This window comes from Pezoporus flaviventris, unplaced genomic scaffold (assembly GCF_033815535.1).
Source record: "Pezoporus flaviventris isolate CSIRO_AGI_PZ_B2104156 unplaced genomic scaffold, CSIRO_AGI_Pfla_v1 ptg000093l, whole genome shotgun sequence".
NCBI lineage: Eukaryota > Metazoa > Chordata > Aves > Psittaciformes > Psittacidae > Pezoporus > Pezoporus flaviventris.
Window position 1 is genome coordinate 4,882,290 of NW_026892641.1, and position 22,384 is coordinate 4,904,673.

The following is a 22,384-nucleotide window of genomic DNA, read 5'->3' on the forward strand; positions in this document are numbered from 1 at the left end:
TGCTACCCCACCCTGGAGCTTGGAGGTGTTCAGAGCTGCTGGGAGCAGCTTGTCCTGGCTCCTGCCAGGGTCGGTCCCCAGCTCTGCTGTGCATCTTCCCAGCAGCTCCTTCCTTGAGGGGGGCTGCAGCTCCCTCTCATCACAGCCTCTGCCATCAGCCCCTACCAGGCTCTAGCCTGCAGTCCCTCGCCCCAAGCATCCCCTCCCCAGCTCCTGGCCTGGCCTTGCTCTGTTGCAGCACCCGTTGCTTCCAGCCGTGCAGCAATGCCCCTGCTCCCTGCCCTGAGCCCATACCCAGCCTTTCTGCATGGTGCTGCGGCTCCGGCGTGTCGGGGCCGTGCCCGGGCACAGGGCAGGGGCCCAATCGTTGCTGTGGAGTTTGAACCTCCCTTCGGGGGCCTTCTCCTCCAAATAGACAAATGAGCTTTCATGTCTTTAGAAGGCATGGCGCGTGTTGCAGGCGGTGGTTGAAGGGGCGGGGCGGGGAGCCTGCAGAGCTCTGTGCAGAGGAGAAAGGCAGAAATTAACAACGCTGAGGAGAACTCTGGGTCATTCCAGAGGCAGGGAGCAGCGGGGAGCTGGGCAGGGAGGCAGGGGGGGCTCTTCTTAAAGGTGTGGCTGCTGGCACAGCCTTGCACGTGTGTAGACGGCACTGGGCTGGAGGAAGAACCTTCCGGCTCCCCTGTGCTGCAGAATTCTCTGTGGAAACCTCCATGTTCCGAGTCTCTGTCTCTCTATCACCAGCTTTGTGCCAAGAAACGTGCCGAGGATTCCCAAGGCAGCAGCAGATGGAGCCTGAAGCGGTAACTCCTGCCCTGCCCTGCCCCGCCCCAACAGGCTCTGCTCCAGCAGCACCCAGCCCTGCCCAGAGCCCCCCAACTCCTCCAGCACTGGAGGGGTTCATCCTTTACTTCTCATCCTCCTGCTCTTCCCTGTTTCCAGGTGCTTTCAGAAGCTGAGGCCCAAGTGCTGGAGCAGGAGCAAGGACACGGACAGGGACAAGGAGGAGGTAAGGGCAGGAGCAGGCGCCAGCTCTGTCCCTCTACCCGGTCCCTGCCCCATGCCTGCTTCTCACCTCTCTAATCCCTGCCCCGCAGGAGGCGGCCCTGGCTCAGCTGGATGCTCGGGAGGAGGAGTCAGATTTGGAAGAGGTGGTCTCTGACATAAGGTAAATGTGATGGTGGCAATGCTGGTGCCGAGTTCAGCTCTTGTTCCGTGTAGGAACTGCTGAGGGTTTCCTTCATGTTGCTTCCTTGGCTATATCCTTAGATGCTATTTCCTTGCTGTTATTTTCTCAGCTATTATTTCCCAGCTCTTATTTCCTTGATGTTCATAGAAGCATAAACTCACCGAGCGGTTTGGGTTGGGAGGGAGCTTAATGCTCACTCAGTTCCAACTCCCTCCCCAATGGCTTTTGTGACATTGCTGTTATGTCCTTGCTGTCACTTCAGATATCCCAGAAGCTGGTCAGGGGTTCCTGGTGCCCATGTGTCAGCAGAGGAGAAACGACTTTTGCTTGCCCCACAAGCGCCTTGAGACCCAGCGTGATGCTCCTTATTCATGGAGCAGGATAGAAGTTCTTCGAAGTCACCAATAAAACTGTTGGGTTGTTCGTTCTGCCCGTGTCCTGTGAGTTGATGGATGCATGCATGCGTGTGTCTGAGCCTCTGTGTGTGTGCACGCAAATGTGATAAACACGTAGATGTATTGGCTTTTGCAAATCATAGGTGTGGTTATGTGGGGATAACTGTACCAGTTTACAGTAACAGACACAAAGCTCGCTAAAGACACAAGATTAGACAACAAGTTAAAAAGGGCCAGAACTCTTGAGCAAAACGGAGTCACATAGCAAAAGAATTTGTAAAAGAAAGACACGGGGGGAGAGGGGGGGCTTGATATAAGAAAAGCTGGTGCCTGGAAAACATAAAGTACTTTTTATCTTAACTTAGGTTGTAGAAAGAGAACAATGTTTATGTTGTAAGTCTGTGGAATGTAGTGGCCCCACTAAACATGAGTTAATTGTTTCACACTAGTCTTCTAAAGTATCTTTAGTTTTAAAGAACAATGTTTGTGTTGTAAGTCTGTGGTGAGATAATAGGATTTAGTGGCCCCACTAAACTTGAATGAGTTATTTCACACCATCCTTCTATTTATCAGTTAGTTTAGAGACAGTGCCTCCCAAACATCTGCTAGTTTGGGATACTCCTTGTCTGCCCATCCTGCAATAAATTTTGCAGGCGGGTCACACTGTTTTAAATCATTGCTAGTTATCAGAATAATTACAGATACAGCTGGTTGTGTGATTGCTGGGGGGTCCAACTGTGCCCAAGGTGAAAAGTACACTGTGAGGAAGAAGACTGCTTACTTCATCTTGAAGACCCCTACTCACAAGAGGAAGACTGCTTACTTCATCCTCAAGACCCCTGCCCACAGTCACCGGAGAGCACTGCGCAGACGCCAAGAGGAGGGGACTTACAAGTTCCGGGAGTTAGTTATAACATTCCCCGCCTATATGCGGCAATTATGAATATGCACGTAACTAATGTAATAGTGAAAGTATAGTAACCTGTAACAAATGCTAATCACTTGCGCCTCTGGCTACGGTCATGCGCCCAGCGCTGTTGCTTTTGCTTTATTGACTTTGTCCCTCAATAAAACCTTGTTATCTTATTTAGAGGAGTGAGTTCGTATTTCACAAATGGGGGCTTGTCCGGGATAAGAACCTGCTTTGCTTCCGTGGGCCTAGGGGAATCTGAGTGAAGGGCGCGCCCTGCCGATTTTGGCAGTTTGCTCAGTTTCTTCTGGTCTCATCGGCGCTTGCAGGTTATATCCTGGGCAAAGAAGGGGACTCAAAAAGCAAAAGCAGGGAAGGGCTCCCAGGAAAGCCGCGGTCGCCTGTAATTCACGTGCAGGAAGACCCGGACAAGAAAACGGACTGGAAGTGTTGTTCGGTTGGACGGGTATATGGGGGTGATCGGTGTGTGAATGAGACACGGACCGGGTAACCTGGATCTGGAAATAATTCGGCAGACCAAGAAGCTAGAGATGAAGCAGTAAACGGAATGGAGAGAGTCATGTTGGTTCTGTTACCTGAGGAAGAGGAACTGGAGATTCCAAAATCCAGAGAGTCCGAAGAGAAAGAGTTGAGTAAAATAGGGGGAGAACAGGATCTACATGGGAAATGGAAACTCCCTGATGGGAGGCAACTCCTTAATAAACCATTGATCAGACAGATATTAGGAAGCATACATTGAAAGACTCACTGGGGCACACAGGCCCTGTGTGTCCACTTTTTAAGGGAGTATGGATGCATCGGGATTTTGGGGTTAGCGAAAGAAATAACTGATAAATGCATGACTCGCCAAAGAGTGAATAAAAAGCTTATGAGAAAAACTACCTCCATGGGACGTGAATTGGTGATGCGGCCATTTCAAAGCATCCAAATAGATTTCACTGAACTCCCTCCTGTGCAGAGGTGGAAGTTCCTATTAGAAATAGTAGATCACTTAACTCATTGGGTGGAAGCAATTCCCGTTGTCAGGGCTACAGCAAATACAGTATCCAAAACTCTTCTGGAACTAATTATCCCTAGATATGGGATGAGTAGCAGAATTGACTCAGATAGGGGAACACATTTTACATCAAAATTTGAACACCAAGTAACCCCAGCCTTGGGGATAAAATGGGAATTGCACACCCCATGGCATCCTCAAAGCTCGGGAGGAGTGGAAAAATTAATCAAACCTTGAAACAAACGTTAACTAAACTAATGATTGAGACCCAAATGTCGTGGGTAAAGTGTTTGCCTTTAGCATTTTTACGAGTTCGAACACAACCCAGATGGGCTTTAGGGATATTTCCTTATGAAATGACGTTTGGATTACCTTTTCTGACAACTCAAAAGGATACTGCTACTTATGAGGGAGGAGAGGCGAGTATCAGAAGATACAGCACCACGATAGCTCAGACTCTGGAACACTTGAGATTCAAAGGACGGATTCCCTAGTCGACGCCTCTAGACTTTAAAATTCATCACATTAATCCCGGGGAGTTGTAGCACTGGGAGGGCCGTTAACAGCCGGAGCCGTTGAAGCTCTTCCCCCAGGTGTGTGTGCTTGCACACGTACGTGCCTGCGCATGAGAACACACGTGCAGCCCACGAGTGTGAGCGTGGGGGAGCGTGCCTGGTCGGGTCCCTTCCGGCGGCTCCCAAAAGAGCTCACTCTGGAGCCAGGAGAACTTCAGTTGCTTTTTTTAAAGCAACCAGGAGAGCTCAGCACTGTTTTCCAGCCATCTCCAAGCTCGAGCACCCCTGATCCCACCAGTGAAGCACTGCGATTGGGGAGGAGAATATCCCAGTGCGAGGCTGGAGAGGTCTGCTCCTTCCGACGTTATTTGCCAGCCCCGGGCACCAGGGGAAGGAGAATGCACCTTCAGTTGAAGATGATGGAGGGAGGGGAGAGAGAAAAGGAGAGGATAAAGAGAACACGTGACTCCCCGTATTCAATCAGCCAGAAGCAAGGAGGTGCTGGTGCCCTCTCATTTTTAGATTCACAGATTTGAGGACCAGAGGGGACCGTGATGATCATCTGGCCTGACAGTCTGTATTATGTAAAAGCCACTTGAAGCCAGACAGTGCCACCAGTTTTTTAGAAGCAACAGCAAACACTGGGGAGCTTATAAAGACTGTGACTGAGACCTCACCTGGAGTATTGTGTGCAGTTCTGGTGTCCTCAACATAAAAAGGACATGGAACTGTTGGAACAAGTCCAGAGAAGGGCCACGGGGATGATCAGGGGACTGGAGCACCTCCCGTATGAAGACAGGCTGAGGAAGTTGGGGCTGTACAGCCTGGAGAAGAGAAGGCTGCGTGGAGACCTCATAGCAGCCTTCCAGTATCTGAAGGGGGCCGATAGGGATGCTGGAGAGGGACTCTTCATTAGAGACTGTAGTGATAGGACAAGCGGTAACGGGTTAAAACTTAAACAGGGGAAGTTTAGATTGGATATAAGAAGGAAATGGGAACTTTTGCAACTTTTCATCCCATTTATAACCTCGGAGCCCAACTTTGCCGTGTTTATTACATTTGGGATGCAACTTCGCATTATATTTGTGAGATTCAGAGGCAACTGTGCAATATTTAAGCCATTAGGGAGCAGTTTTGCGGTACTGGGATGCAGCTTCTCAGCGTTCATAATGTTTGGGATGCAGGTTTGCATCCTGAGCGATGCAGCTCGCAGTCTTTGCCATAAGGGGATGCAGCTTCGCAGCGTTCGTAATGTTTGGGATGCAGGTTTGCATCCTGAGCGATGCAGCTCGCAGCCTTTGCCATCAGGGGATGCAGCTTTCCAGGGGTTACGCCTGGTGAAGCAGATGACGCGCTTCTTCACCAAGCTGGACGCTGACGGCTCGTACCGTGCCCTGAAGGAGGTGTGTGAGAAGATGGGGTACGGCTGGAAGAAGAGTTGCACCAACCAGGTGGGTGCTGGGGGGGGCGAGATCCTGGGGTGCAGCCTCCCTGCTGTTGTATCTGTAAGTAACCCAGGGGATCCTCCCTCCTTGCTGTTGTTTTCAGGTCACCATCTCAACCACACACAGGAGGAACAACAAACTCATCTTCAAGGTGAACCTGGTGGAGATGGAGAGCAGGATCTTGGTGGATTTTCGCCTCGCCAAGGTGGGCACACGGTGATGCGCAGTAGGTACAAGGTGATGCAGAGACTTGCAAGGTGGTGCAAGGTGATGCAGGACCCCGTTAGGTGGGTGCAAGGTGATGCAGGACCATGTTAGGTAGGTGCAGGGTGATGCAGGACCATGGTGGGTGGGTGCAAGGTGACGCAGGACCATGTTGGGTGGGTGCAAGGTGATGCAGGACCATGGTGGGTGGGTTCAAGGTGATGGAGGACCATGGTGGGTGGATGCAAGGTGATGCAGGACCATGGTGGGTGGGTGCAAGGTAACACAACCTCTCCCCATGCAGGGTGATGGCCTGGAGTTCAAAAGACACTTTCTGAAGATCAAGAGCAAGCTCAGCGACATCATCAGCACCCAGAAAGTCTGGCTGCCTGCCACCTGAGCCCCAGCATGCCCCCTGCCTCCTCCTCCTCTTCCTCCTCCTCCTCCTTTTCCTCTTCTTCCTGTGGGGAACACCCAACCAGCCGCATGCTTCAGGTTTTAAAGGTTCAATAAAGTCCTTGGGGACACATGAAGCGATGCTTCCCGCAAGCAGGGAGGCTGCAATGGGTCCCATCCTGCCACCGTCCCTGCAGGGTGCAGGGATGGACTGGTGGGTCCGTCAAAATACACCCAAAATGCCCCAAACGCCTGAAATTACCCTAAATTATGCACAAGCAGCCCAAATTGCCCCCAAACCAACTCAAAACCTTGCAGAAGTGCTCCAGATTGCACTCAAACCGCCGCATCCCAAAGTGCAAACATCCAGCCCCTGCTCCCAAGCTTAAGGGGCCAGGATAGAAAGCTGGTGCTGGGCTCACACAGTGAGCTCTGCAGTGCTGCCAACAACACGGGTAGCCACTCTTACACTCTTCACAGATGCAGTTTTAGGTGGGTAAGTAAGGGAGGATATCCGTGTTGGTGATACTGTTCCTGAGGTCACCACGTGTAGGACATGCTTGGAGCAATCTGCTCTAGTGGAAGGTGTCCCCGCCCGTGGCACAGGGGTGAAACTGATGAGCTTTAAGGTCCCTTCCAGTCCGTCCCATTCTGGGATTCTGTGTCCTATGCTCGGGCTCTAGGCCCCATTGGAAGGAAGGAAAAACTCAACCAAAACCAGTTTGAATCGCCCCAAAATAGCAAAAACCAACCCAAACTGCCCCAAATGGCCTTAAAACCAGAGAAAAGTGTTCCAAGGCCACCCCAAGCACCCCTAAACCTGCCCAGATTGCCTGCAAAAGGTCCAGTATGTCCCAAAGAAAACTAGAAGTGTCCCAAAATATCCCAAACCAGCCTGAAATGCCCCAAACCGCCACAACAACCCACACAAATTGTCCCAAATCAGCTCAAATGACCCACAAAATGGCTTTGATGGTCCTAAACCAGCCCCCATATACCCTAAAATGCCCCACAAGTCCCCACAGCAGCTCAACATTCACCCCAAATGCCTCCAGACAGCTGGAATTACCCCAAATTATGCATGAAGAGTACAAACTCTGCCCCAAACCTTCCAAAAATGCCCCCAAACCACCTGCAAAAGCCCCAAATTACACTCAAACCACGAGATCCCAGAGTGCAGATATCCAGGTCCTGCTCCTAAGCCTAAGGTGCCAGGACAGAAAGCTGGTGCTTGGCAATGATCCGGCAGAGGAGCAGGTGAGTAGAGGAGCGGGTGAGGCGGGCAGGCATGGCAGGAGCCCTCTCTCGATGCTGTGGGGATGAGGGATGGAAGCCATCAGGTGAGCTGGATTCACTGGCTCCTTTCCCACCTGCAGAGCTGCCGGGAGCAGCAGGCAGGGCACAGAAGCCTCTCTCTGGCTGTCCGCATGGGCAGCAAACACTCGTGAGCGGCCACTGCAGATGAGGCAGAAACCAGGGCACCGGCAAGCAAATGGGGTGTGTGGGGAGCCAGGGTGCCGTGTCCCACCTGCCCAGCGTCCCAGCGCTGCTGGAGCCTGTGTCCCGGTGGGAAGCCTGGCTGCGGGGCTGGGGCTGGGACAGGCTGATGCTGGTCCCTGTCTCTGGGAGCCTGGGAGCTGATGCTCCCGTGGAGCAGTTACACAGGAGAGGAGGAGCTTTAGGAGAAATCCTGGCACTCCAACAGAGCAGCCCCCAGGAGCACCAGGAACACTGCTAGCAAGTAGCTGGATGGACCACCGCCTGTGCATAGACACCTTTTCTTCTGCCTCCTCTGCTTGGGGCTGGCTCCTTGCTTTAAACCCTTTACATTCACCCTTTAAAACATGTATGTTTTTAAGACTCCACTTCCCAACCCAGGGCTTTGGTTGTGATTCTGCCTGGCTTTTCTAGAAAGCACTGGGTTTGTTTTGTTGTGATTTTTTTTTTTTTTTTGGGGGGGGGGGGGGTTGTGGCAAAAAACGAAGGGGGTGACACTGTGACTTACCCTCCTCCTGAAGTCCCCAAGTGCCTCTGAGAGCCCAAGTCACGACAAGCCCAGAAATCACCCTGTGATTTGGGAGAGGCAGCTCTGCTGGGAGTGGATGGACACCTTCAGCCCCAAACAAGGCTGGGAATTGGGAATGAACCATGGAAACTGGGTCAGAATTAGAAAATCTCTTCCTGCCATGGACTGGGAGGGAACTCCACCTAAAACACACACAAAAGTGGAGTAGAAAAAGCTTGCAGCGCTGCAAGCAGAGAGCTCCAAGCATCCTGGGCTGTGTTTCGGCATCTGTATCTGCTCCAGCTGGAATGTCTCCCTGCCTGGAGGCGTGATGGGAGATGGCTTTGTGAGAGGCTGTGACCAAGTAAGTAGTCCACGTACCATGTGCGTGCCCCTGGCATCTGGGTAAAAAAGCCTCTCTCCAGCCATGCCAACCTGCTCCATCTCCCCTGCTCATCTCTTCTCCTGCCCTCCAGGGCTGCCGGTGCCTTTGCAACAGGCTGCAGAAATCTTGGAACCCTCAAGAGTAAAGTTGCTGCTGTGGGATCCCCAGTGCTGCTTCCTGGGCTGGGTAACATCACGCAGGTCTACTCCGTGCAGTGGGAATACCTCTGTGGTGCCAGCTCCCACACCATCCTGCAGTACTACAAGGGATCCCACAGCCCAGCCATCCACGCACCCTACGCAGGACGAGCTGTTTTCCGTCCATCCGATGGATCTCTCCTGCTGGAGGAGCGTGTCCAGTAAAGTGACAGTGGCATCTACAAAGCAGCTGTCAACATGGGAGACAGGGAGAGCCTGAAAATCCTGCTGGAAGTCCTCAGTAAGTGGTGGGCATGGGAGGAAAGAAGGGGGTAATGGGTGCAAGCAGGGCAGGGGCGTTACCTGAGTGTTTATGGACTATCAGCCTGTCATGCATGGAGGCATCACCAGGGAGACTCTGGGAAGAGGTTACACAATATTTATATACTTCCAAGCAATTAGCAGAGCACATCTGTGTTTGCCTTGCGGTTACATCAGGTGAAAGTGATACGTGGATTGACTCCAACTCCTTAGAGTTGTAAAGTAGGTATTCTTTATTCAGCTGAGGTGCATGGGGGTTGCTCCTCCAAAACCATGCGCATTCTCCTCTTTCCAGTTCCAACATTCTCGTTCCTTGACCGTTCCAACAACTTCCAAGTACCAGTCAGGGACGGGTCACTCTTAATTGCCTGCTGTAGTTCCTCCTTCCCATGGTCTCTAACAGTTTTGATACATTCCAACCCCCACACAGCCCCACAGTCTTAGCCCCACAGTCTCAGCCACAGAGTCTCATCCCCACAGTCTCAGCCCCAGAGACCCAGCCCCACGGTCTCAGCAACAGTCTCAGCCACAGGGTCTGAGGCTGAGAGTCTCAGCTCCAAAACCTGAGCACCAGAGTCTCAGCTACAGTCTCAGCCACAGAGTCTATATTACAGTCTCTGTCACAGAGTCTGACATTCAAAGTCTGAGACCCAGAGTCAGAGTCACAGAGTCTCAGCCCCAGTCTGAGCCCCAAAGTCTGAATCCCAGAGTGTTAGCCATAGACTTTCAGCAGCAGTCTCAGCCCCAGAGTCTGAGAGTATCAGCTCCAAAGCCTGAGGCCCAGAGTCTCAGCCACCGTTTCAGCCACAGAGTCTCAGCCTCTGAGTCTTAGCCCCTGAGTCCGGCCCAATTGGTGCAGCAGAGGCAAGGACACAGACAGGGACGAGGATGAGGTACAGGCAAGAGCAGGCAACAGCTCCGCGTCTCTGCCTGCTCCCTGCCCCATGCCTGCTTCCCACCGCTCCTATCCCTGCCCCGCGGGAGGTGGCCCTGGCTCAGTCCACTGCTGGTGAGGTGTCAGGCTTGTACAAGGTGGTCGTAAGTGCGAAGGAGGCGATGAAGGCCCCGCCTTCAGTTCATGCAGTTCCAACCCCCTCCCCAACGGCTGTTATGTCATTGCTGTTACGTCCCTGCTGTCCTTTCAGTGATGCCAGATCCGAGTCAAGCTTTTCCAGTGAGGACACATCGTTCTGGGACGAGCCGATTTCCCTTGCCTTCAGAGAGCACCCAGCACACACGCGTGGCAGACGCGCACAGACTGCACAAACACGTACTGAACGCAGACGTGCTGCACGCGTAGATGTGCTGGTCTGTAACACGCCCCAGGTGGGGCAGAGCGACCAGCTCCAACGGCAGGGGATTGTCCCATGTCACAGTGGGGACGCACGCTCGCAGGCCCGGCCGATGCAACTCCTGCGGCGAGGCCCCATTGTGAGGTGTGAGGTGTCCCGGGCTGTATCTGCCCAGCAGGGCCAGCACAGCGCCAGATCCGCTGCTGGTCGCAGACGAGAGCTCCTGGTTTGGATCCCCAGCCTTGAGCCTCGTGTGGTACCAAAGGCGCTCAGGCCCTGTGTCGCTATGGCACCGCTGCTGCTGCTGCTGCTGCTGCTGGGCCTGGCCCCCGGCCTGGCCCGGCCCCTGGGGCCCTGCCCAGGGCCCTGCCGCTGCCGCGGGCGCCGCCTGGACTGCAGCAGCGCTGCCCTGGCCCGCGTGCCGCTGGCCACCCCCCAACGGCCCTTCTCCGTGCTGTGAGTGCCCTGCAGCTCCGGGCGCTGCCCCGGACACCCCGAGAGCGGCTCCAGGGACACGCTGCCTGTGGAGGGCTGATGGGCAGCGCCGAGGGGGCAGCTCCAGGCCGGCCTCACGGCCACCCCGCAGCCCTGGGGCAGGGGAAGGGTTTGTGCTGGGGGTGACGCTGCCAATGGCTTCTCCGCAGGGATTTCACTGGGAACGCGCTCGCCCTCATTCGCCCTCAGGCGTGGAAGGGATACCTGTGGGCTGAGAAGCTGTGAGTATCCACCAGTATTGGACTTGGCACAGGGGTTCCGGGATCCCCATCCCTCCGCCGAGCTGCCGAGCTGAGGCTGTGCCGAGCACCGCACCAGTGCTTGCCATGTGCAGCCAAGGCCGAGCTGCTCAGCAAGGAGCTGTGTGAATCCCCAGAGCTGTTCCGTAGCGAGCAGGGTCCTGGGCTGTGTACCTCCTGCCCCCTGGGGCCATCCCTGGGCCTGTGGAACCCGTGCTCGGGCTGCAGTCAGGGTCAGCAGGCTGGGAGCAAGCCCCTGCTCCTGCCATGAGCGTGATGAGTCGTGGCGGGACCCGGAGAGATGCCGCAGTGACACTGCTGCAGGGTTGCTCCCCTGACAGCTCCATTGCACCCGAGAGCCGCGGGTGCCACTGTTCGTGTTCGTCTGTCTCTTGCAGAGTCCTCCAGCACAACAACCTGCGGGCGGTGAAGAGGCGCTCGCTGGGGGGGCTGCTCCTGCTGAGGCACCTGTAAGTACCCCCCTGCCCATGGTGGTGGGCACGGCCTCCCCCCTGCCCTGGCCCTGCTGCCCTGCAGCCCGCCAAGGAAGGGCTTTATTCCTGCGGGAATCCCGGCTGCAGCCAGAGCAGAGCAGGGTCTTGGTGCAGGGGCGGGCTCCCCAGGGACGCGCTGCACTCCCATTGCCCCACGGCCGAGCAGGAGCAGGTGGCTGCTGCCCTTTCCCTGCACAGATCGACATGAGGCCGCCTCCTCCAGGGCAAACCTTCTGCATTCGTCTCCTCTCAGCTCGGATGCCCCAGAGCTGCCTTGGAGAGAGCTCATGGTGCCACTTCATCGCCCGTGGAGAGGAGCAGGCACTTTCCATTCACCCACACGATGGGGCTGGGGACTCTGGCTGAGCAGGCCATGAAACACTCCCCACAGAGGTTCCTCTCTCCTTGTTTGCTGCAGAACAAGCCCCCCAGGCAGCGAGTTCAGGCTGGGACAAGGAACCTTTTGGTTTCTAGAGCCAGGCCAGAGGACTCCTGCGCACATCAGAGCAGGGCTGCGCAGGGAGGTGACGTTTAGGAGCTAAGGGAAATAGCCCCATGTTGGTCACACAGGGCGTTACAGCCTGTCCCTGAGGCCTCACTCAAGAGGTGCTCTTGGGGCATGCATAAAGGACCTGCTCTGTTACCAGAGAGGAAAATCAGCCCTGAAATACCCCTGGTGGGATCAGAGCTGGGAGAACCTCTCTGAGCTGCAGCCACCCCCGTCAGGAGCGTGACCTCCGGTTACACACCACTGCAAGCCAGTGCAGGAGAGAAACCCCACGTGAAATGAGAGCTATGGCATGTCTGTGCCGCCAATGTCAAAGCACCTGAGAGGAACCGGGACAGTGCAAATGTCACCAGCGTTTTGTGTTCTCCTGTTAACAGTGATTTATCTTACAACAAAATCCAGCTGATCGAGGCGCGTGCTTTTGAGAACCTTCCTTTCCTGGAGACCATGTGAGTTATATGAGTTCCTTCCTGGTGTGGTTGGTGAAGCCTGGTTGCATTTAGAACCTTCTGGTGCTGGAAAAAGCTCCAGTTATTTTTAGAAGAAGGCCTCCGGTTTCTCCTGCTGAAGGAGCAGCCGAGCTCAGGAGCTCAGGGAGTGGCTGGTGGCCACGCCAGGATGGGGCCATGGCTTCTGCAAACACAGCAGGAATAGAAGCTGTGTCCTGGCGCAGGCAGAGATGCAGCACGCATGCACTTCATCTCCTCTCCTGGACAGGTTAACAAACAGCAGGAGAGAAAATGGCAGTTTCCCCCCAGTTCCACCTTGGATGGGGCTGTTTCCTACAGATCAGTGCTGCTTCTCTCCAGCTTCCTGTGGTCTTCATTTCTGTGGTCTCCTGTTTCCCCAGAAGCCTGGAGGGAAATCTCATCACCCAGATCCGGAGCGACACCTTCCGGGCATGGCACGGGATGCAGTTCCTCCAGACGCTGTGAGTGTTCCAAGGGCTAAGGGTAGCTCAGAGCAGTGACACTTGTCACTGTGTTCTGCTCACCTCTTAACCCCAGTAGGCAGCAGCATCAATGCTGAATGACAACTCTGTCAGGCCACGCCTTTGCCTGGCTGGGTGCAGGACCAGAGACAACGCTCAGGGACAGTGGGAATGTGAGAAATAGGGAAAGTCCTGTTGGAGGGAAGCCACCAGAAGGTGTGAGTTGAGGAGGAAAGAAAGAGATGTTGTGTTTTCCAGAAGCAGCACTTCTGGGCTTTGGCTCTCTGGGCTGGAGATAGTCAGGACCTGATGTATGTTGTGAATCTGCCCATCAGCATCTACCCCAGCTTGTAACCTTCAGCTCAGGCTCGGAACCTTCACCCCAGGCCCTTCCTCACACACGCAGCACTGAGGCCCTGCCACCACTCTCATCCTGCACCCCCCGCTCACATGGGGTGTTGGTTCATTTCAGAGTACTGCGCCATAACCCCCTGTCTGTTATCGAGGACACGTGGTTCTTCAAGCTGCCTTCAGTCACTCACCTGTAAGTACAGACTCCTTGTTAACGGCTTACCGTGGATTTTTCTTTGTGTCTCTGGGTGCCCCGTGGCCAGGAAAGCAGAGATCCAGCAGCAAATCTCACCCTTCTCCCACCCTTCTCCTGCTGGAGGCAGCGGCAGAGCCAGGCAAAGGCTGAGCAGTCCTGGTGTGTCCCATCTGCAAAGCCAGCACGGAGCTGGGACAGGGACTCAAACTTGTCTGCTTCCATCTCCCATGGGATCTGCAGGATCCCTTCTGGTTCAGACCCATGGGTGGGAGCAGGGCACAGCAGGAAGGAGAGACGGTTTTCCGTCTTTTCTCCTGGATTAGGTAGCAGCAGATCCCCCCCTGCGGCCAGGACAGCAAGCCGCAGGGACTGGGCTTGTTCCCGGAGCAGAGGGTGGTGCCGCCACCTCAAATGTAATGTGTTTCTTGAAACCCTTGCAGGGACCTGGGTGCCACACGAGTGACTCGGCAGACGCTGCTCATGCTGCTCCTGAGAACATCCCGCTTAGAAACACTGTGAGTGTGGGGGGGCTGGCTCCCACCTCCAGCAGATCCCAGCTGCTGGGACAAAGGGTCTGTGTGGGGAACAAACCCAGCAGCACAAAAGTATCCATTGGGACACAGGGAGCGAGGGGAAGTTTCCCAGAGCTGCAGCAGACACTGAAGCAGACCCCTGAGGCGTTTCTGTGCGCCACCTGGGTTGGAGTCGCTGCCTGGGTTGCGATGCTGAATGTTTGTGCACTACCTCTGTTCTTTAGCAAGCTGTCCATCGACACGGCCTGCTGCCTCTGCCAGCACAAGCACAGCACTGAGACCCCATGCAGGATCCTCAGCTTCGACTGCATGAGCGTGTGCAACAGCACTGTTCCCCGCTGCGGTAACTGGCCCACAGCCCTGCCCATGTCCCCCAGCTATAGTGAACCTTCTGAGCCTGTGTCTGGCAGAAAGCTTCTTGTCACTGAAGTGCTCTTGGTGTGTTACAGCTCCCCTGGCAGAGACACCAGGGCTCCTAATGGGACCGGTGCCCCCCAAGAAAGGGAACAGCAGGTCCGTGTTGAATCTCCAGCCTAAGGAGCCTTCACTCAGGGGGCAGAGAACCGTCACGCTCACAGCTGCCTGGAGCCTGAGCAGCCCCGATGCATCAGCAACTTCCCCTCAGCAGCTCTCGAGGCAGGAGGGCAACACCGCCAAGGAGCTGACGCTGATGCTGCAGAGCATTCAGCACAGGGGCTGGAGCAGCTCTATTGACACCAGGAGGCTCTATTTCCTAGCAGAGGGGCTCGTGGCACAGCTAAAGAACAAGCTGCACAAGGCCACGAGCATCCTGACTGTGAAAAGCCCCAGCACAGCCTGGCCAGCGCAGAGGGACAAGGGGCACGAGGTGGCAGTAGGGGAGGGAGGAAGAGCCATAAACTGGCAGCAACAGGAGCCTGGCTTAGGCTTGACCCGCGCAGAGTCCATCTTATGGGAAGCAGTGCAGAGTGTGAACCTCAGCGACATCCTCCCAGTCTCCAGCCACCAGAGAACACCCAGCCCTCCTGAAGCACAGCCCCCTGCACAATACCCAACAGAGGACCCAAATCTCGACTGGTCTGGCGAGAGTCAGGATCATTTCAATGCCATGGGGCAGACCAACACGCCTGTTAGGATGGAGAATGAGGATAGCGCAGAAGATGAGGAGGAAGCACCATCCCCAACACAGGATGCTGCTGGAACAGATGAGGAGAAGAAGCAGCAGGATAGCAATGGGACAGTGGGCAGCGAGGGTGCAGAAGAAGAGCCCGCAGCAGCAGAGGGTGGAGCAGAGCAGAGACTGAGCACTATGCAGCATTTCTTCTACGCTCTGCAGGCTAAAAATGGCCCCCCTGTTGCCAGCAGCACACCAGAGGACATGGCTGCAGCAGAGCCTTCCTCTCTAGGCGGGAGACCACCCACCACCCCTGCAAGCACCACCACACACGGGCAGCACAAGGAGCAGGAACCCCCGAGCCCAACAGCACAGGGCAGCTCCAGCGCTCCGGGCGGCGCGGCCACGCGAGGACCCCCCTTTGACACCCTGCTCAGCCGCCACCTACACTCTCTGGTGCCAGATGGAGCCCTGCGCAGGTTCATGGCACAGATGGCTCGAGCCCTGCGTGAGGACTGTGGCTTGCCCCAGCTCCAGCAGGCCTGCACCAAGATGGTCTCGAGGACGGGGCTGCTCCTGAGGCTGCTGAGTGAGAGGCAGCGTGACCCGGAGCCCTCTGACCTCCTTGAGCAGTGTGTGCAGGAGGAGGATGCCGGCACCTCTCGTCCCCATGCCCAAGTCCAGGCGGGGGAGATGGGCAGTGAATCTGCAGAGACGGTAGGAGAGAATGGGGCACGGCTGCATGTGTGTGTCTGGGCAGTGGGGTATGGAGGGAGCCTCCCTTCCCTCCCCGCTCCTCTCCTCCCTGATGCACTCTCCTTTTCTCCCAGGAGATGGCCAATCACACCTTTGACCGCTGGCTGCCGCTGGTGCTGTCGCTCTCGCTGTTACAGACCCTCACGTCCGTTGCTCTCCTGGTGCAGTGCTGTTTCAAGGTGAGCCAAGGACTCGATTGGCAGAGCGCTGCCAGCCAAACCCTGGGGCTGAAGAGCACAGAGGCGGGGGGGGGGTTGTGCTCCCACAGTGCTCATGGGGCCCGGGAGCTGCTGAGGATGCCTGTGGATGTGCTGGCGTGCACAAGAGATGTCTTCCCAGACTTGGAGCTCATTGTGCTACCCCACCCTGGAGCTTGGAGGTGTTCATAGTTGCTGGGAGCAGCTTCTCCTGGCTCCTGCCAGGGTCTGTCCCCAGCTCTGCTGTGCATGTTCCCAGCATCTCCTTCCTTGAGGCGGGCTGCAGCTCCCTCTCATCACAGCCTCTGCCATCAGCCCCTACCAGGCTCTAGCCTGCAGTCCCTCGCCCCAAGCATCCCCTCCCCAGCTCCTGGCCTGGCCTTGCTCTGTTGCAGCACCCGTTGCTTCCAGCCGTGCAGCAATGCCCCTGCTCCCTGCCCTGAGCCCATACCCAGCCTTTCTGCATGGTGCTGCGGCTCCAGCGTGTCGGGGCCGTGCCCGGGCACAGGGCAGGGGCCCAATCGTTGCTGCGGAGTTTGAACCTCCCTTTGGGAGCCTTCTCCAAATAGCGAAATGAGCTTTCATGTCTTTAGAAGGCATGGTGCGTGTTGCAGGCGGTGGTTGAATGGGTGGGGCGGGGAGCCTGCAGAGCTCTGTGCAGAGGAGAAAGGCAGAAATTAACAACGCTGAGGAGAACTCTGGGTCATTCCAGAGGCAGGGAGCAGCAGGGAGCTGGGCAGGGAGGCAGGGGGGGCTCTTAAAGGTGTGGCTGCTGGCACAGCCTTGCACGTGTGTAGACGGCACTGGGCTGGAGGAAGAGCCTTCCATCTCCCCCGTGCTGCAGAATTCTCTGTGGAAACCTCCATGTTCCGAGTCTCTGTCTCTCTATCACCAGCTCTGTGCCAAGAAACGTGCTGAGGATTCCCAAGGCAGCAGCAGATGGAGCCTGAAGCGGTAACTCCTGCCCTGCCCTGCCCCGCCCCAACAGGCTCTGCTCCAGCAGCACCCAGCCCTGCCCAGAGCGCCCCAACTCCTCCAGCACTGGAGGAGTTCATCCTTTGCTTCTCATCCTCCTGCTCCTGCCTGTTTCCAGGTGCTTTCAGAAGCTGCGGCCCAAGTGCTGGAGCAGGAGCAAGGACACAGACAGGGACAAGGAGTCAGATTTGGAAGAGGTGGTCTCTGACATAAGGTAATGCTGGTGCCGAGTTCAGCTCTTGTTCCGTGTTAGAACTGCTGAGGGTTTCCTTGATGTTGCTTCCTTGGCTATATCCTTAGATGCTATTTCCTTTCTGTTATTTTCTCAGCTATTATTTCCCAGCTCTTATTTCCTTGATGTTCATAGAAGCATAAACTTGCTGAGTGGTTTGGGTTGGGAGGGAGCTTAATGCTCACTCAGTTCCAACTCCCTCCCCAATGGCTTTTGTGACATTGCTGTTATGTCCTTGCTGTCACTTCAGATATCCCAGAAGCTGGTCAGGGGTTTCTGGTGCCCATGTGTCAGCAGAGGAAAAATGGCTTTTGCTTGCCCCACAAGCGCCCTGAGCCCCAGCGTGATGCTCCTTATTCATGGAGCAGGATAGAAGTTCTTCGAAGTCACCAATAAAACTGTTGGGCTGTTCGTTCTGCCCGTGTCCTGTGAGTTGATGGACGCACGCATGCGTGTGTCTGAGCCTCTGTGTGTGTGCACGCAAACGTGATAAACACGTAGCTCTATTGGCTTTCGCAAATCATAGGTGTGGTTATGTGGGTATAACTGTACCAGTTTACAGTAACAGACACAAAGCTCGCTAAAGACACAAGATTAGACAACAAGTTAAAAAGGGCCACAACGCTTGAGCAAAACGGAGTCACATAGCAAAAGAATTTGTAAAAGACGTGGGGGGAGAGGGGGGGCTTGATATAAGAAAAGCTGGTGCCTGGAAAACATAAAGTACTTTTTATCTTAACTTAGGTTGTAGAAAGAGAACAATGTTTATGTTGTAAGTCCGTGGAATGTAGTGGCCCCACTAAACATGAGTTAATTGTTTCACACTAGTCTTCCAAAGTATCTTGAGTTTTAAAGAACAATGTGTTGTAAGTCTGTGGTGAGATAATAGGATTTAGTGGCCCCACTAAACATGTGTGAATGAGACACGGACCGGGTAACCTGGATCTGGAAATAATTCGGCAGACCAAGAAGCTAGAGATGCAGCAGTAAACGGAATGGAGAGAGTCATGTTGGTTCTGTTACCTGAGAAAGAGGAACTGGAGATTCCAAAATTCAGTGAGTCAGAAGAGAAAGAGTTGAGTAAAATAGGGGGAGAACAGGATCTACATGGGAAATGGAAACTCCCTGATGGGAGGCAACTCCTTAATAAACCCTTGACCAGACAGATATTTGGAAGCATACATCAAAAGACTCACTGGGGCACACAGGCCCTGTGTGGCCACTTTTTAAGGGAGTATGGATGCATCGGGATTTTTGGGTTAGCGAAACAAAAGACTGATAAATGCATGACTTGCCAAAGAGTGAATAAAAAGCTTACGAGAAAAACTACCTCCAGGGGACGCGAAGTGGTGATGCGGCTATTTGAAAGCATCCAAATAGATTTCACTGAACTCCCTCCTGTGCAGAGGTGGAAGTTCCTATTAGAAATAGTAGATCACTTAACTCATTGGGTGGAAGCAATTCCCGTTGTCAGGGCTACAGCAAATACAGTATCCAAAACTCTTCTGGAACTAATTATCCCTACATATGGGATGACTAGCAGAATTGACTCAGATAGGGGAACACATTTTACATCAAAATTTGAACACCAAGTAACCCCAGCCTTGGGGATAAAATGGGAATTGGACGCCCCACGGCATCCTCAAAGCTCGGGAGGAGTGGAAAAATTAATCAAACCTTGAAACAAACGTTAACTAAACTAATGATTGAGACCCAAATGTCCTGGGTAAAGTGTTTGCCTTTAGCATTTTTACGAGTTCGAACACAACACAGATGGGCTTTAGGGATATCTCCTTATGAAATGACGTTTGGATTACCTTTTCTGACAACTCAAAAGGAGACTGCTACTTATGAGGGAGGAGAGGCGAGTATCAGAAGATACAGCACCACCAGAGGCAATGTAGGCCCACTGATGAACGGGATGGGTGCCCTGGTGACAGAAGATAAAGAGATGGCAGAGTTACTGAATGCCTTCTTTGTCTCTGTCTACTCTGCTGCGGGCAGTCCTGAAGAGCCCTGTACCCCTGAGACCTTAGATGAAGTCAGGTCGACGGAGCGGTTTGCCTTAGTCGATGAGGAATGGGTTAGAGACCAGTTGAGCAATCTGGACATCCATAAATCCATGGGTCCAGATGGGATGCACCCGCGGGTGCTGAGGGAACTGGCGGAAGTCATTGCTAGACCACTCTCCATCATCTTTACCAAGTCTTGGGAAACGGGAGAGGTGCCTGAGGACTGGAGGAAAGCAAATGTCACTCCAGTCTTCAAAAAGGGCAAGAAGGAGGACCCGGGTAACTATAGACCGGTCAGCCTCACCTCCATCCCTGGGAAAGTGATGGAACACCTTATCCTTGGTACCATCTTAAGGCATATCAAGGATAAGAAGGTTATGAGGGGCAGTCAACATGGCTTCACCAGGGGGAAATCATGTTTGACCAATCTCTTAGCCTTTTATGAGGAAATAACACGGTGGATGGATGATGGCAGAGCGGTGGATGTGGTCTACCTTGACTTCAGCAAAGCATTTGACACAGTCTCCCACAGCATCCTCACGGCTAAAATGAGGAAGTGTGGACTGGATGATCAGGTAGTGAGGTGGACTGCGAACTGGCTGAAGGAGAGAAGCCAGAGAGTTGTAGTCTATGGGGCTGAGTCTAGTTGGAGGCCTGTAACTAGTGGAGTGCCTCAAGGGTCAGTACTGGGACCGGTATTATTTAATATATTCATCAATGATTTAGATGAGGGAATTGAGTGTATTATCAGCAAGTTTGCTGATGACACTAAGCTGGGAGGAGTGGCTGATACGCCAGAAGGCTGTGCTGCCATCCAGCGAGACCTGGATAGGCTGGAGAGTTGGGCAGGGAGTAACTTGATGAAATATAACAAGGGAAAGTGTAGAGTCCTGCATCTGGGCAGGAACAACCCCAGGTTCCAGTATAGGTTGGGGAACGACCTGTTAGAGAGCAGTGTAGGGGAGAGGGACCTGGGGGTCCTAGTGGACGACAGGATGACCATGAGCCAACACTGTGCCCTTGTGGCTAAGAAGGCCAATGGCATCCTGGGGTGTATTAGAAGGGCGGTGGTTAGTAGGTCGAGAGAGGTCCTCCTTCCCCTCTACTCTGCCCTGGTGAGACCGCATCTGGAGTATTGTGTCCAGTTCTGGGCCCCTCAGTTCAAGAAGGACAGGGAGCTGCTGGAGAGAGTCCAGCGCAGGGCAACGAAGATGATTAAGGGAGTGGAGCATCTCCCTTATGAGGAAAGGCTGAGGGAGCTGGGTCTCTATAGTTTGGAGAAGAGGAGACTGAGGGGTGACCTTATCAGTGTCTATAAATATATAAAGGGGGAGTGTCACGAGGACGGAGCCAGGCTCTACTCAGTGGCAAACAATGATAGGACAAGGGGTAATGGGTACAAACTGGAACACAAGAGGTTCCACTTAAACTTGAGAAGAAACTTCTTCTCAGTGAGGGTGACGGAACACTGGAACAGGCTGCCCAGGGAGGTTGTGGAGTCTCCTTCCCTGGAGACATTCAAAACCCGCCTGGACGCATTCCTGTGTAACATTATCTAGGTGTTCCTGCTCTGGCAGGGGGATTGGACTAGATGATCTTTCGAGGTCCCTTCCAATCTCTAACATACTGTGATACTGTGTGTGATAGCTCAGACTCTGGAACATTTGAGATTCAAAGGACGGATTCTCTAGTCGACACCTCTAGACTTTAAAATTCATCACATTAATCCCGGGGAGTTGTAGCACTGGGAGGGCCGTTAACAGCCAGAGCCGTTGAAGCTCTTCCCCCAGGTGTGTGTGCTCGCACACGTACGTGCCTGCGCGTGAGAACACGCGTGCAGCACACGAGTGTGCGTGTGGGGGAGCGTGCCTGGTCAGGTCCCTTCCGGCGGCTCCCAAAAGAGCTCACTCTGGAGCCAGGAGAACTTCAGTTGCTTTTTTTAAAGCAACCGGGAGAGCTCAGCACTGTTTTCCAGCCATCTCCAAGCTCGAGCACCCCTGATCCCACCAGTGAATCACTGCGACTGGGGAGGAGAATATCCCAGTGCGGGGCTGGAGAGGTCTGCTCCTTCCGACGTTATTTGCCAGCCCCGGGCACCAGGGGAAGGAGAATGCACCTTCAGTTAAAGATGATGCAGGGAGGGGAGAGAGAAAAGGAGAGGATAAAGAGAACACGTGATGCCCCGGATTCAATCAGCCAGAAGCAAGGAGGTAGGTGCTGGTGCCCTCTCATTTTTAGATTCACAGATTTGAGGGCCAGAGGGGACCGTGATGATCATCTAGCCTGACAGTCTGTATTATGTAAAAGCCACTTGAAGCCAGACAGTGCCACCAGCTTTTTAGAAGCAACAGCAAGCACTGGGGAGCTTATAAAGACTGCGATTCTCCCAAGGTAGAGGGATGTTGGAATCCCAGCACATCCCAGGTACAGAGGAGGCCAGATACATCCACCCCAGTGGGTACCATCTGAACAGGCAATAGCACCAGGGGAAAGAAAACATCGTTTCCCTTCTGTGCCAGGCAATTCCTTTGCCTAGCAAAGAGGGATAAGCAAGCACGGAGGAAAAAAAAAGCCACCCCTTCCTTGTGTCAACAAGTCAAAATAAAGGAGTGGGAGTCACTTGTCTGTCACCCCAAAAGATCGAGCTGATGTTTGGGGTTTGCCATACATAACACGCACAGGGGGGCCCTGCAGCACGTTCCTTTTCTCTCTTTTTCTCATCTCTCTGGATTCTTTTTCATTTGGGCACCGAGCTGGAAAATGTGCCCTTGCTTTAAGTAGAATTCCATGTCCGGGATTTTCTCGAGGAGCGGGGACTGTGGTGGGAAAGGCGGCAAGAACAGCATTAATACCCACTCTGTGCTTCAGGCCTGAGAGAGCTGTTAACTCACAATAACACCTTGGGGTATTATTGATTTTCAAAGTGACTGTCTTGGTTTTGACAGCATAAGTTTGTCATTCCCTGCCTCATTTTACTTTCTAATGGGTAGAAAAGTCAAGAGGATCAGACTGCTCTTTAACAGAGAAAGAGCGTCCTGGTTATCCGGCTCTTTTGTGACACTGGCAAAGGGCTGTACTCAGGAAACTTGGGAGGTTGGTTCAAAGTCACACACTGCTTATTCCCCACTTGTGCCAAGCAGCTTGGGTAAAGCCAGATCCT

General features: G+C 54.0%; 3 protein-coding genes across 4 annotated transcripts in view; all 3 read left to right on the top strand.

Annotated features, from left to right (window-relative positions):
* LOC133280930 (S-adenosyl-L-methionine-dependent tRNA 4-demethylwyosine synthase TYW1-like) overlaps nucleotides 1-22,384 on the top strand; it is a 331,505-nt gene that overhangs the window by 163,011 nt on the left and 146,110 nt on the right. The window lies entirely within an intron of this gene.
* On the top strand, nucleotides 5,365-6,209 carry LOC133281048 (serine/threonine-protein kinase Chk1-like). Its single transcript, XM_061476187.1, has 3 exons — nucleotides 5,365-5,478; nucleotides 5,576-5,677; nucleotides 5,981-6,209. Exons 1-3 carry the CDS (start codon nucleotides 5,374-5,376, stop codon nucleotides 6,074-6,076), a joined length of 303 nt encoding a protein of 100 aa, XP_061332171.1. The 5' UTR covers nucleotides 5,365-5,373; the 3' UTR covers nucleotides 6,077-6,209.
* Nucleotides 10,225-13,116, top strand: LOC133281034 (leucine-rich repeat-containing protein 37B-like). 2 transcript variants are annotated; one of them, XM_061476171.1, is made up of 5 exons: nucleotides 10,225-10,668; nucleotides 10,857-10,928; nucleotides 11,345-11,416; nucleotides 12,326-12,397; nucleotides 12,799-13,116. In XM_061476171.1, the coding sequence occupies exons 1-5, from the start codon at nucleotides 10,325-10,327 to the stop codon at nucleotides 12,881-12,883; spliced, it is 645 nt and encodes a 214-aa protein (XP_061332155.1). In that variant the 5' UTR covers nucleotides 10,225-10,324; the 3' UTR covers nucleotides 12,884-13,116. The 2 variants fall into 2 exon arrangements, with proteins under 2 accessions (XP_061332155.1, XP_061332156.1); XM_061476172.1 differs by lacking the exon at nucleotides 12,326-12,397.